Raw genomic sequence first — 15,284 nt, forward strand, 5'->3', positions numbered from 1 at the left:
TCGATCAGGAGAGGAACATTCTAAGCACATGTAATAATAAATGAAAAGGCTATTAGGACAAGAATGAACTTACTATGTTAAATGGATCTGATTAGAGTGAGGCCAGGAAAGAAACTGATACCAGTTATCAGGTGGAAGAATTATCTAAGTACAAAAGCATTACATTGTCTTGGGTCAAAGTAAGGAAATACTTTTCAAATAGAAAGTGACTACAAGTTTTTGTTAAGATTGTTTAGCTACCTGGGAAGAATGGATTACTGTAGGGTTGATATGTATAAAGAAAAGATTTAGAGTCAGGGGTATTGGATAGGGAGAATATTGGAATACTCCAGGTGGAGACTGATGGTTTTCTCTACCAAGCTAGTAGTGTTATAAGCATATAAAAATGTAGAGTATCCAGACAGAGTCAAGGTGGAGTGAACCACTGCTAAATGATTCACCTTTGGGGTAAAAGAGAAATCAAAAGGACCTTCACATTTTTGTCTTAATTTACCAGAGTGATGTTGGTGACCACGTGCAGAACAATGAGGTACATCCAAGTTCTATATTTGTTTTCACTTGACTTTATTAATTGGCAATTTATCCACCAACACTTATGCTTGTAACTCTTGCTAAGTTTAATTAACCTTAAAGATTTGGAAAGATGAAAACACATGGTTCATTCCACATTTTTATCCAATAGCTTTTTAAATCACAATTTCCCTTGCCTTAGAAAAACAGTTTTCAACTCTTTCAAACCTTCACTGTTCAAACTGCAAAAACAGATTATATAAAATATCATTGAGGGAGTTCCTGCTGTGACTCAGTGGGTTAAGAACCTAACTAGTATGCATGAACAAGTGGGTTTGATCCCTGGCCTTACTCAGTGGGTTAAGGATCTAGCATTGCTATGAGCTTGGATCCTGCATTACTGTGGCCAGCAGTTGCAGCTCCATTTCTAACCCTAGCCTGGGAACTTCCACATGCCACAAATGTGGCCCTAAAAAGCCAAAAAAAAAAAAAAAAAAAAAGAAAGAAAAAAAGAGAAAAAGTCTCAATGAGAAATAGGATATAACTAATTTGATTAATTGGATTTATACTAATTTCTAAACATGATCCCAAAACATTCTGAGACTAGTCCTTTCATGTTATCACAAGTTATAGACTGTGTACATTTGTTACAAAACACATTAACTACACACTTAAAGCATTTTTGTTTAAAAAAATATTATATTGTAGGAAAAAAATTATTAGAGTCAATGGTATAAAGATGGCATTTGTGTAAAGTCCTAGATTATTCCAGTATTGGGCTCAATACAAATTAAATTTTATCTAGAATTCTCACAGTTTATCTTATAAAATGATTAATGATTCCTATTTTATCAAATTATATATATATACACATATATATATACTTGTATTTATCCAAGCATTAATTTGCAAGAGCAAATATTTATTGAACACCTAGATAACCAGGCACTATCTGAGCTCCAAAGATGTAACTATGAAGAAAAGCAAGTCAGTCCCTCCCATAATCTAGTTACTCTGATGGGAAACACAATTTGGTTGGAAAACAATCGAATGGATAAATAAGAAGTTTCTGTTGTTATTTTTCAAACAACAAGGAATATTTTTTAAAGTGTATGTCTATTCAGGGGCAAAGAGCTACTTCATGCTATAACTTTTATTTAACAAAATATTTTTTTTTATTTCCTGAAACTGCACAAATTTAAAATTTGAATTATTATTGTGAAATAACACAATGTTGATGAGAAAAAGAATTCTAGACAAAATGGAATTTCATCTTTCTATTTGTTCTGAGTGAACAATACATGACTAGATGAATTTAAATTAAAAAAAAAAAATCTTAATGGTACTCCTAGTCTGACTGTGCTGGATTTATTTGAGATATTGGATTGTGTGGAGATTTCTAACTATGCTCCATAATGAATCTATTTTTACATTTCAAAGGTAAGCTTTTTTTCTTTATTTTCCAGGAAGGATGGATCAAAAGAACCAATAGTGGAGATGAGAACAGAGGATGAAAGAATTACTAATCATGAAGATGGGAGCCCAGTAAATGAGCCGAATGAAACCACACCACTAACAGAGCCTGAGTATGTACCTTGAAATGCTTAATTATTTTTGTAAAGTGATTAACACATTATCATTATTTGTAGCAATATTGACAAATAACATCATTTGTAAAACAATGTTCCTTCTTCAATGAAAGAGAGTGTGAATATCTAAAATTCATTTTCTATTGAGATATTTCACATGAAAATTTTGTATCATTGTCAGAGAAAGTCTACTACCCAAACACACATTTATAACATTATGCAAAAATATTGAAATGATGGAAACATGTTACAAAGTTGGATTTTCCTACACTAATCTTACTGTTTAAAATAATGCTTTCAAAATGTGATTGATTCTTACTGAAATAAAAATGTGTCAGAAAATTAGTCATTGCTTTGAAAATGAATATGACAGGCAAAAAATAGTGTGAAATAAACACAAATCTATTTTAAAAATAAAATATATATGTATTTATCAAGAAGAAGAAATTTTGTTAAACTATCATTTTAATGTCTCTACAATTAATGTTTAGTCTTTATTCAAGATTTTGTTATTTACTTCTTTCTGCATCTATCAGAGCTCCAATAAAACCATAAGTATGTCAACCAAACCTGCAAAGAAGATGTTTATGAATACGAAGATTTAAATGAGTAAAACCAAAGGCATTATTAGGAAATAATCATATAAGTATTCTGTAGCATCTATATTTGATAATAACAAAATACGACAATCACATTATTCTTTACTACTCACCAAAATGACTTTTAAATTATATTTTAAATTTTATTTAAATCAAGTTTTTCAAAAAAAAATTCATTTTTCTTTATTATAGGATTCTCTTGCAGAGAAATTTGATTCAGGCATCCCATCCTAAATCAAAGACCGAGTGTAGTCACAGGTGAAGAAAATAGCTTGTTTCAGAAATCCCCTTCATCTGCTCTCAAGGGGTTGAAATGATTAATAATTAGACAAATACATAGCACACCTCTGTAGCTTAAATTTTGGTTTAAATCCTCAGGCCCTTTTTATTGACTGCATTTAAAGATTATTACATTTTAGTTTGACATTAACTCTTGTAAAGGCAGCTTTCACAAGGTGGATTCTATACATTCCCCTTCAGAAATCAGAAGCCTTTTCAATGAAGCAAAATACTACACAACAAAACAAATTCCTAGCTACGAATTAATACTTACTATGACATACTGGTGTGTATAAAAACTAGTTAAGAAAATGCCCTTACATAGAATGGGACTGTATATTTGAAAACAAGATGATTTTTCGTTACCACGGTTTATAGAAATTCCCAGGCTAGGGGCCCAATCAGAGCTATAGTTGCCAGCCTACACCACAGCCACAGCAATGCAGGATCCGAGTTATACCATAGCTCACAGCAACACTGGATCCTTAACCCACTGAGCGAGGCCAAGGATCAAACTCACATCCTCATGGAAACTAGTTGGGTTCATTTTTATGCTGAACCACCATGGGAACTCCCAAAACAAGATGATTTAATAACTTTTCTGGTTCTCAAAGAAAAGAAATACTCAACATAAAAATAGTAGAATTAACAGTAATCTTTTAAAATGTGATTTAATATAAACATAAGTAGAGAAAAAAATATATGTGCAAAAATATACCATCTGAGTTGAAAACACTGGTTAATTACAAATTCAATACATAGTTCTGTGAGTTGGAAATATATTAAGCATTATCCTGACCTCCCATTCAATCTCTAAATTCTGTACATTTTGATGCTAGAAATAACCCATTGTTTTATAATCCTTTACTATCAATGTTTTCAGCACTTGGGAATGGGAGAATAGAAAAACTGTGAATGCACTATTTATAATATGCATAAAAGGGAGCCTGCCCTAAGAGGTACAAAGTAGATGCTGCTTCATTCCCATCAATGAATTACTTACCACTGACTAGTTAGTTTTCACACAGTAGCTTTGATGTTCAGAACACAGTGGATTTCTCTTCTCATTCAGAAATACAAAAGAAATTACAAATAAATTCCAGAGGAACTAGCATAGTAGCATCCGCTACTCTATAAAATGGTTAGGTGTGAGGTTAAAGTCACAGAGTCCTACCAAAAAAAGTCACAGAGGTGAATTGGAATTTAAACTTAATTTTTTTTATGTAAAAGATTAAAAATTATTTTGTCAAGAAAGAAAATATTGTCTTCAAAGCCATATGAACAAACTGTAACAATAAATCAACGAATTAAAGACGTAGAAAAAACTCAAAAAATCTTGGTATTTTTGTTATCATAGTATGTTTGCAAAGCTGTCTTAAGAAATAAATATTGCTTTTGCTTCATAGGTTACAATTGAAAACAACTCTCAAAAATGTACTCATAGGAGTTCCCTGATGGCTCAATGAGTTGAGGATCAGCATTGTCACTGCCGTGGCACAGATCCAATCCCTGGCCCCAGAACTTCCACATGCCTGCAGCTCAGCCAAAAATAAATAAATAAATAAATGCATAATAATAAAAGAGAAAATAGACTAATTAAAGATAACATATATAGTAAATATAAAAAGGTTAGAAAGTCCTGAAATATATTTATTTGCATTAAATTCCAAAGGCTATTCCTAATTCTCTCAACTTTTGAAGTTTATGTAACAGAATATGGCAGCAACTATTGATTGTTTTTACCTGAAAAACTTAAGGTGGAGTAAATCATCTAGTTAACATATAAAATTATTTTTGCTTTTTCACATTTCAAAATACTCCATTATATATTTTAATACATCAGCTGCTATTAAATCTAAGCTACCCTATAATGAACAATTTCATCCATCTAAATCTGCAGATATCTTGTTTCATTCATTCATTACACCATGTTTTTACAATAGACAATATTGTATTACTCTCTTTTAGTTTATTTTTCTGTCAATTTGATATCACTTTAGCAAATCTCACTTTTTCATTCTAATAAGTATTCCTTACTTCCCTCTAAAAACAATAACTTAAATGTCTCCTTAAAGTGCCTTAGCTAATGAAGTTTATATTTCATATTCTCTTCCAGAAAATTGCCTTTAAAAGAAGAAAATGGGAAAGAAGTCCTAAATCCAGAAACTATAGAAATTAAGGTTTCTAATGACATCATTCAATCAAAAGAAGATGACAGCAAAGCATAACACCAAGATTACAGAGTCTTGAACAACGCTACAAAGAGCATTTGGATTGCAGTGACCCTATGACCAAAACTATTCTATTGACCTTAATTTCTTGGGAAACTTCTAGCTTGGAATAGCTTGTACACATATACATATGATCAAATACTCCTGCCCATGATCCATTTCCTTTTGTTGTTGTTGTTGTTACTGTTGTTGTTCATTTTGTTATGAATTTCAATATAGAGACCTGACTGGCACCAACTCTTGGGTATCAATTTGACTCTGTGTTCGAAGTACTGCAATTTGTTATAAATATGGCTAAAGCGCTCTGTGTCTTAAGAACTGTATTTCATACCATAACCTCTCCATGAATAGGAATTTAAGCAAAGACAAAACAAAACAAGACAGAAGCTTTGTGAGCTAATGTATGTGGAAGCCCTGCATGTTTTTTCATCCAATCTTGGGCGGATAGATTATTAAAGTGGATTTCAGTTAAAATGAAAACACTTAATGAAGGGTACACTTTTCATCCGGAGAATTTCAGGGAACCTAGGCTTGAAGGAGACAGTTATCTTTAGCAGTTCAATATTGAGAGAAACTTTGGAAAACTCTTTTTTAAGTTATAATTACAGTGCTAGTTCAATGTTGATCTTTGATAGATTGAAGTGCCAGGTCAAAATTGTTACCCATTTGAATGACTATTAGTTGCGTGTAAAATTAGATTAGAAAGATTCCATAAATCTCTATCTCTTTATATATGCCATATTCACTCACAATGGATTACACACAAAGAAAATGTACTGCAAGTAAAAATAATATTGACATCTGCCCTCAGCTTCAAATAAAGTAAATTGAAATGGGAACAATATCAATGTTGTCGATATATTTATAAATATATGATTATCTTTTCCTTTTAACAATTTTATCAAAAAACAGGTCTTTAGTGTTCAAATTCTTCAAATTATATCCTCAGATACATTTTTTCCCGTTGCTTTAGATAACCTTTGTTTAAAAATTCACTTTCCCAGTATTATAGGTCAATCATTATATGTAATTGGCTAATAGAAATTAAAATCCTTGGTGATTAAATTATGAAGAAATTGATGTTTAAACATTGCCATAACAGTGTCAATGATTAACAATTGAATGGCCACTCTCTGTAGCTAGAAGTCATTTTAAGATTTTGATAAACAACTTTGGTTGAAGAAATTGCTGAACTATTCAACACAAACTTTCTATTATTACTTGTTAGTAATATATACCAGAATAAAATACTTATTAACTTTCCAAGCTATGCAAGCTCCCAGAGGTAAAAGGCTGAAACATGATATTCACTTATAAGTAAGATTTTGAAAGAAGGTATTTATGATGATAAATATACATACCAATTGGGAGCAGGTTTTAGATTATTTCTTACCCTAGAGAGCCAAAGGTTTCTTTAGGCCCCATCACATTTAAAACCTTTCATGTTTCAGGTGGTATCATAGCTCAAATATTGACTGGTTAGGAAATGCATACCAACAGAACATTAAAGTCTTAACAGTGCAGAATGACTTTCTCTAGGGTGTCTCTCTATGGAGGTAATTTGATGAACATTAAATATAGTATTAATGTCACTCATGAACACTTTTATTTACAAAGTGCTTGAAACTGTCAGTCAAGGAGAGACAAGTAACAATTTCTCCCAAACTGGTTGTCAGAGGATAGATTGTGCCCAACTGCATGCTTGGGGACTAGATCTCCAGTGTCCTTGCCATAATTTACAGGGTTATATATGATGCAGGAATCTCTCCTTGCTATCCTTTCAGGCGTATTCTGGGGGGAAAAAAAAATTCCTGTGCCTATGTAGGAATTTGAGTAGGAATTATCCAACTGGTCTTTTGATGGATTTGACTGTTGCTGTTTAAATTATGTTTGATCATTTGTTTGCTTTATTTTACTTACTGTATTTTTTCCCTTTGTACCAATGTGCTAAAACTAATCAAAATACTTGAATTTGTTTGCGCAGAGTAAATGGGCTTTGCAAAGTGTTCATGAAGCAATAGGTGTGGATGCTATTTTTTTCCTGGATAAGGCTATGAGGATTTAATGTAATTATGATAAAGAATTAGCAAAACTGAGAAAGCAATTTAGCATGTTTACTACTGTTAAATCCATGACAAACTTCAAGAGCAGAGAAATCCTAGGAACAAAGAATTTTGTTTCTTCAGTTTGAAAGTTCTGCTTCTCTCATTTCTATGAACTTTCCATGTAAAACCGTTAAATATTACTTTTATGTCTCTCTTTCTATATATATACATATATATGCTGTTAAATTTCTTGCCACTAATGTGGAGTCAAGATCTGAAGTTCACAGATAATCCAGAACTAATTGTAAACACACTGTTTCAAGTGCATTGTTTCAATTGTCTGAGTGGTCCTTATCTCTTGTCCTTGAACTCTCTGCCCTAGAGTACTGTGATAAATTTTTTTTTTTTTTTTTTTTAGCATTTCAATGGAATGCGCCAAATAACTCTACTTGTAAAAGTTTCCAAATAAGAGCTGGCTTGTAGTAAATTGTAAAATATGAGTAGAACTGAAATAATCTGTTTCTTATTTTTCATTATTATTCTAGACTAAACATATCCACACAACTGTATAAAGGTTATTTTTGCTGTCTAAGAGTACTCTTAAATCTTAATATAAAATGTCAAAAAAGTTGACTGAATATACTAGTGTTAAATAATCAGAACCCTATGTTACTTTAAACAAAGAAGGAATGACATCACTGAAAATATTGATATTTCTTGACAGGTTATGTGCAATTAGGCAATGACAATCTATATTCAATAATATATAAGAGGGAACAGTAATATCAGCATTGTAGCACGTTTTGTTTTTAAAACTGGCACAAATTGTGTCAACATATTTTAGGATGACCTGCAAAGAAATTTAAGACATTTGATTTCTAAAGATTTATTTATTATTTTTGTGGGTTGATGTATGGCCATTCTATTGATACAAATATCTAACATTAATGTAGTGTTTCTCAAATTTTCCTTTATTTTTTACTTTTAATATCTGTAAAAGCATTTTTCAAAGACTATTTGATCCAGCAAAGTTTACATGAATCTTAGTCTTTGAATTAAACATTTATATAAATAGAATGTTTTTATTAATCAAATTATTTATTTGAGTGCCAATAATTAATTGTAACTTTATAATCTTACCTTAATTTTGTGCTTCTTCTTTTAAATAATTAAGATGCATTTGTGCCTTTGGATTAGCATGAAATTCTGCTTTATCAAAAGAAAAAATAAACAACATAACTGCAATCTTTATTGATATATTTTACTTGAATGACTATCTTATTTATATTTAGTGATTAAGCTCAGTTCAAACTACTTCAGCTTGAATACAAAATCTCAGTAAAAAAAATTATACTGTATAACTTATCTCCACTCATGACAAAGCAATTCTTTTAATGCCCACACAAAATATACTTAATTTTTTGTATATTGTTATTCTAGATAATAAATTCATTCTAGACATTGTTGAAATTGAGTTTTATTAGTTGTAAGACAAAGACAGACAACAGAAGCCTTTTTAAAAACTAGGTGAGCTACTATAGTGTCACTCGGGTTTACATTATTCCTATATTTGATTTGGGATCAAAAATCATCCTTCATTGTGGATGATTGGATAATTACTGATGAAAATATCTACAACTGAAGTGGTAAAAAGAAATATCTTCACTTCTCAATTGAAGAAATATTGAAATAGCATATTGAAAATATTCATTAAATGTCCAATGTTCTTTTTTCATGAAGAATAATGTAAATGCTCAATTTCAATCCCTCATTTTTTTACATAATTATATCTAGAATGCTTACTCAACAGACTTCAAGAGTAGATGAATATATGTTTTTTAAATGAGATGGTTTGCATTATTTATCTTTAGGGAGAAAATATTTTCATCTTCTTTTTAACCCTTTGAAGAGTTATTACATTGCCTTTCACATTGAAATTGCATATGAATGTATTAGCATATGCCAAAATTCAACTGTGGAAGCTCATAGAAAAGAAGTACTTCAATCCTAAAATGAAAATATCTCCAAAAAGTATTCTACTCACAGACTTAATAATGTCCTGAGATGAAATGATTACATGTGTAACTGACAAAGTTATAGAAGAGTCTAGATGTAGTAGTTGCTGAACACATATAATTTCCTTCTAAGTCTCTTCTCTCCTTTTGTTACAAATTACAGTTTTCCATTTTAATGCAGCTATTTAACAACATGATTTGAATGCTAATAGATTAATTATTTCTCCTCATGGACTCATATTATATGAAATGCTTATATTTATTTGATAACATTTAATATTCTTAGAAAAATAGCTTATTATTCACTATAGAATTTTATCAGTAACTTAACAATCTTAGTTGTTGAGTACAACCTTGGTACCACCACTTTAATTTTTTTATAAAATTTTCAGGATGTTGACTACATGATGTTCATAATTAGTAAGTAATAATTATACTTAATATAAAATTGTTTGTACAATTTTAATTTCACCACTCATTTTGTTTTCCTAAAATTAAAACACCTATCTTTTAGTGTCTGGTTTTAGCCTTCCTTGGAAAAAAATTAGTAAAGCAATGTCTTTTGGAGCATTTCAAATCACAACCAGGCATAGGGGAAGAGAGGAATAAAGAACTGAAAGAATGCAGAAAGCTAAACTGAACCTGAAGTTTGGAATAGGTAAGAAGGACCTTAGTGTCAGAAGTGCTGTGGCAGGGACAAGGAAGTTTGCATAGATAAAAATAAATGCCAATTATGCTGATTCACAGGAGAAAACTTAGAGAAATCCAGAGGAGAAGGTTAACATAGAATTTATGATTCAGTTTTGCAAATAGGATTTTTTTAGAGAACAGCAAACAGTGTATAAGATAAGAGTACTGTTAAGAGGAAACATATCTGTTCCAGTTCTTAAAGGAATGTTCATGGTTTAGCATTTGCCTCTAAACTCTGTTAGGCGTATGTGAACTTAGAAATAAAGGTTAAAAAAAAAAATCTTATTTTTTGGTATGTGAATTCTATGCTGTGTTCAGTATGCATTAAAACATGCTGGTTTTTTTAATTTTCTTTAAATTATATATACCATTCAAATTCTATATTTCTTAAGTTAGCAACCACAAAGTTTTCTTATTGTTTCAATATAGTATGTCCCTATGAAATGCTGTATATATATGTCTAAACTGTAAAAATTATACTGCAAATGTTGAAGTTTTGTATTTATGAGAGACATTGAAAGTATGGCTTACAGTATATCAAAATTGTCACTCTTCACCATTTGTATATTAATAGTAAAAATACTTTTACTTTAATAAAGTGTTGCATTTATGTTTATTTTGAATAATATCTCTATAATGAGTGAGCTTATGTCTTGACAAATACTTTTTGTTTTTCTTTAAATTTCCAGAGGTGTTCCCTTTGTGGCTCACCCGGTTATGAACCTGACTAGTATCCATGGAGATGCAGGTTCAATCGCTGGCCCTGCTCAGTGGGTTAAGGATCCAGTGTTGCCATGAGCTGTGGTATATAGGTTACAGACTTGGCTTGGATCCTGTGTTATTGCGGCTGCAGCATAGGCTGGTGGCTGATGCTCAGATTCAGCCCTAGCCTGGGAACTTCCATATACCAAGGGTGTGGCCCTTAAAAAAAAAAAAAAAAAAATTCCAAGTCTATCGCTATACATTCAAAAGAATAGAATGCTTCCTGTCATTTTGCCTCACTGGAGTCACGATCTTTTGGCTTTTACACTCTGCCCAGAGAATTTAATGAATAAACAGCTGGTAAGATCAGTGGTTCTCAATATCTGGTCCCTAGACCAGCAACAGCTGCACCACCAGAGAACTTTTTAGAAATGTAAAGTTTTGGACCCCACCACAGACCTAGTAAATCAGAGTAACCTGGGAGAGGGACCCAGGAGTCAGTCTTTGTGCAAGACTTTCTGGTAAATCTGATGCACGCAAAAATACGATGTATGCTGGGTGGGAGACCCACTTTAATGATGAGTTAGAACTCACTTCCAGTTCATATTGGAATTTTATTTCTCATTATTACATAGATTATCTTCTTTTAGGGTTGTGTGGGGAGCTGATCATTTCTCAAAAGCTTTTGCAAGGTGTTTTCATTTTTCATTCCTTTTATTTTTATCACCAGTGTAAATATAACTCATTCTTCAAATGGAAAAAAAAAAAAAAGTTAAATTCTCACAAGGGGGCAATTTTCAATATAAGCTTTACAGATTCCACCAAATACATAGATAGATTAAAAATACTATTAAATAGGACACGAAGGATGGAAAAATGGGAACATTTATATATTTATTGTGTTTGTTCTCTTAATATATTTAATTAAAAGAATGATTATAGTGAAATGCAGAAAATGTCATGAAAAATAAGCCAAAACTAAGTAACTGATACATGAAGGACATTGACTAATTCATCCTGTTAATATTTTAGAATTTCTTCTATTCTTTCCTAACTGAAACCATTTTCTGCCATAAACCCTTTTCATTTGTCGTACAGGTCATGAATGTATCTCTCCTAAGATTCATTTCATATATGAAATCAGGATTTTAAACTTCTTTTTAAATTTATTTTTTTCTGAATGATTTTTCAAATCATAACTTAGAATGTTCTCAAAACAAAAAATAATATCCTCTATGTGAAGTGTCTTCTATATACCCTTATTCTCAGCATAATTTTGCTCTCCAAAACAAAATGCATACATTTGAGTATTGCAACTTTCCTGGATAATTTAACTCATCTTCCATACAAAGCATTTGTTTTTGGTTTTGTTTTATTTTGTTTTGTTTGGTATGGGAGAGAAAACTGTACTACTATGCTAAAATAATATTATGTCTAATCAAAATTTAATTTACTGTGAATTTTTATTAATCCAGCAGGCAATAAGGAAGATGTGTCTAGTATTAAGGCATTTTAGAATTTGGGGTAAAGATTAACTTGATAACTGTTCTCCTCAATGTCTCCTCCTCCATCTCCAATTTTCATATTCCCTACTGGACCTTCCTTTCACCTGTCATAAGCATGATCAATATCTGAAACAGACTGATAAGACTGAAGAAAGAATACATAGAAAAAGACATTGCCAAAATCAATAATCAATCCAAAATATTTGTATGCTATCACATCTGGAATCAAGTTATTGCAAATTCTCTTAGAAGAGAAGAGTTACTTATACATGGAGAGTTTTAGAGGAAACCTGCAGATTTCTTTATACTTGGAGTCATTGACTGGGAGAAGTAAATAGTCGTATTTTTTGTAATCAAGGACCCAAACATTGTAGAAGGGGATGAAATATATACTAAAGACCACTCAATGAAGGTTGCAGAAGTTTTATCATTAAGTCTAACTGTGTGAAGCTTCCCTACTAATTCTAATGGAGGAACATACTGGAGATCCTAAATGTAATTTTCACTAACTCAAAACCCAAAAAATTCATTTTTACTCACCAGAAAAAAAAAAAAAAAAACAAGAAGAAAGGAATTTCCCATAAGGTTGCAGTGAGAATAGAACTGTGATCACAGACAAGTATTAGTAAGAAAAAGGTAAGAGCCTCAATATTGGAATTAGAAGAGACCCAAGCTCTCATCTCAATTCCTACCACAAATTTCTAGCTCCAAAATTGAATAATTTATGTAAAATTTAAACCCCGACTTTCTCATCAATACAATAATAATTCTAAAGTTAATAATATCTATCTCCAAGAGTTTATGTAAAGATTTATTGAGATAATGTTTATGAAGTTTTCTAGGTAGTATCTGCCACACAAAATACCAAAAAAAATGGTGGCCATGATTATCTCTATACCCACTATATTTCAACACTGATTCTTTAAAATTGTTTTAGGTTGACATTGCAAATCCTTTAGAGACAAACTGTAAATAAAGTCAGTGGTTTCAGAGTTCTCATTGTGGCTCAGTGGAATAAGAACCCAAAAGAGTGCCAGTGAGGATATGGGTTTGAGCCCTGGCCTCATTCACTGGGTTAAGGATCCAGTATAGGCCAGAGCTGCAGCTCCAATTCAACCCCTAGCCCGGGAAATTTCATATGATGCAGGTGCATATGGAAAAAAAAAAGTCAATGGTTTTTTAATACATAATTTCATAAATTATTTAATAGGCTAAATTTGAGTGTGGAAAAGTAGAAAGAATGGTTTTCCATTTTATTACTTCCATTTCTGTTTCAATTATCATTTGCTGAATAACAAATCAAATGAAAATCTGGTGGCTTAAAAGATCAACAATGTAATTTTTTCATGATTATTAGCTTGGCAATTATTTTGTTCCACATGGTGTAATTGAGCTAGTTTATGTGCCTACTGGCTTCAAAAACAGGCTCTTAAAAATGGAAGCCCCAATGTGTACACTTACCAAGATTTTTTTCATCATACTTGCAATGTCCAACTGATTAAAGTCATGTGAGTATACACATAATTAGAGTGTGAGCATAGAGGATGCAAACAAGGGTAGGATTTATTGAATTCCACCCATGTTATGTATTGTATGGCACCATCCTCATTTTGTCTTCCTATATGTCACATCTTTTCCATGTGCACGATTCATTCACCCCCTTCTAAGACTTCTAAAATCTTACTTCCTGATGTTATCAGGCTCAGATTTAAATTTCAAAATTTATTCAATTAAATGAATTTCAGGTGCTAATAATTCTCTTCCGGTTGTATACTTTGGGTGTACTTTTTTACTACAAAGTTCTGGGCACTAAAAAGATAATTCAACTGCTTCCAGAAACCCCTGCAAACCCTTTGTGAGATAGTGGCAGGAAAATAACAATGGACTAATTGACCATTCAAAAAATAAGGAAGGAGGAGTTCCCCAATGGCTCAGCAGGTTATGGATCTGATGTTGTCACTGCTGTGGCTTGGTTCAATGCTGTGCATGGGTTCAATCCCTTGGCCAGAAACTTCCACCTGCTGTGGATGTGTCCAAAAATTTTTAAAAAGTAAAAATAGGGAAGGAGGAAATGGAGGCATTTGACAATTACTTGTCTGTAGAAACTTTGAAACCCAACAAATCAAAAGTTACTATAGGCAGTCTCCACCTCATTATGGTTTGACTTAAGATTTTTTGACCTTATGTTTGTGCAAAAGAGGTAGAGATTCAGTATCTACCGTACATTCAGTTTTGAATATTGATCTTTTCCCAGACTGGCAACATGCAGTGCAATACTTTTTCATGATCCTGGGCGGCTGCAAGAGGCACAGCTCACACTCGGCCACATGATCACAAGAGTATACAACCAACACACTTACAATGGTTCTGCACCCACACAACCATTTTACTTAACTCTCAGTACAGTATTCAGTAAAGGGCACAAAATACTCAAAACTTTACCACAAAATAGGCTGTATGTTGTATGACTTTGCCCAAGTGTAGGCTAATGTAAATAAATATTCTGAGCACATTTAAGGTAGGCTAGGCTAAGCTAGCTGTTTGGTGGTTTAGGTGTATTAAATGCATTTTCAACTTATGTTTTTGACTTACAATGAGTTATTAAGACCTAAGCTCATGAGAACTCCAAAAGGGTTTGTAGTTCCTTCATCCTCCACCATATGGGATTTTCCTTGATTTGGATCCGATTCCACTCTTTGGTAGTTGTTACTAAAATTCATTCTTCTTAGTGGCTCTTAAGGTGATTTTCTATAGGAAATGATTGTGATTTTATTAGTAAATTTCTTGCCCTACTTCCTAATTAGATGTATTTATTAACTAGAAATTTATTTTCCTTTTTAATTTTTTTTTCTTTTTATGGCCACACCTGCAGTATATGGAAGTTCCCAGTCTAAGGGCTGAATTAGAGCTGCAGCTTCTGGCCTATGCCACAGCCACAGAAATGCAAGGTGCAAGCCACATCTTTGAAATACATCACAGCTTGTAGCAATGCCAGAACTTTAACCTACTGAGTGAGGGCAAGGATCAAACCTGCATCCTCATGGATACTAGTTAGGTTCTCAATCCACGGAGTCACAATCAGAATTCTGAAACCTATTTTCTTTTTAACTCTCTGTGAA

The 15,284-nt window shown here is 32.0% G+C and overlaps 1 protein-coding gene across 1 annotated transcript in view; it reads left to right on the plus strand.

The window, feature by feature from the left end:
- The window catches only part of NCAM2 (neural cell adhesion molecule 2), a 503,541-nt gene extending 492,960 nt beyond the window's left edge, over window positions 1-10,581 (plus strand). Inside the window, exons 17-18 of the mRNA XM_021070858.2 lie at window positions 1,977-2,096; window positions 5,094-10,581. Coding sequence (XP_020926517.1) covers window positions 1,977-2,096; window positions 5,094-5,205 — 232 coding nt within the window. The 3' untranslated portion in view covers window positions 5,206-10,581. The remainder of the gene's footprint in view (window positions 1-1,976; window positions 2,097-5,093) is intronic.
- The last annotated feature ends 4,703 nt before the right edge of the window (window positions 10,582-15,284 follow it).

This window comes from Sus scrofa, chromosome 13, assembly GCF_054392235.1.
Source record: "Sus scrofa isolate SSC_HxYL_T2T_F1_AM1 chromosome 13, Sscrofa_HxYL_maternal_Yorkshire_Landrace_v2.0, whole genome shotgun sequence".
Taxonomy (NCBI): domain Eukaryota; kingdom Metazoa; phylum Chordata; class Mammalia; order Artiodactyla; family Suidae; genus Sus; species Sus scrofa.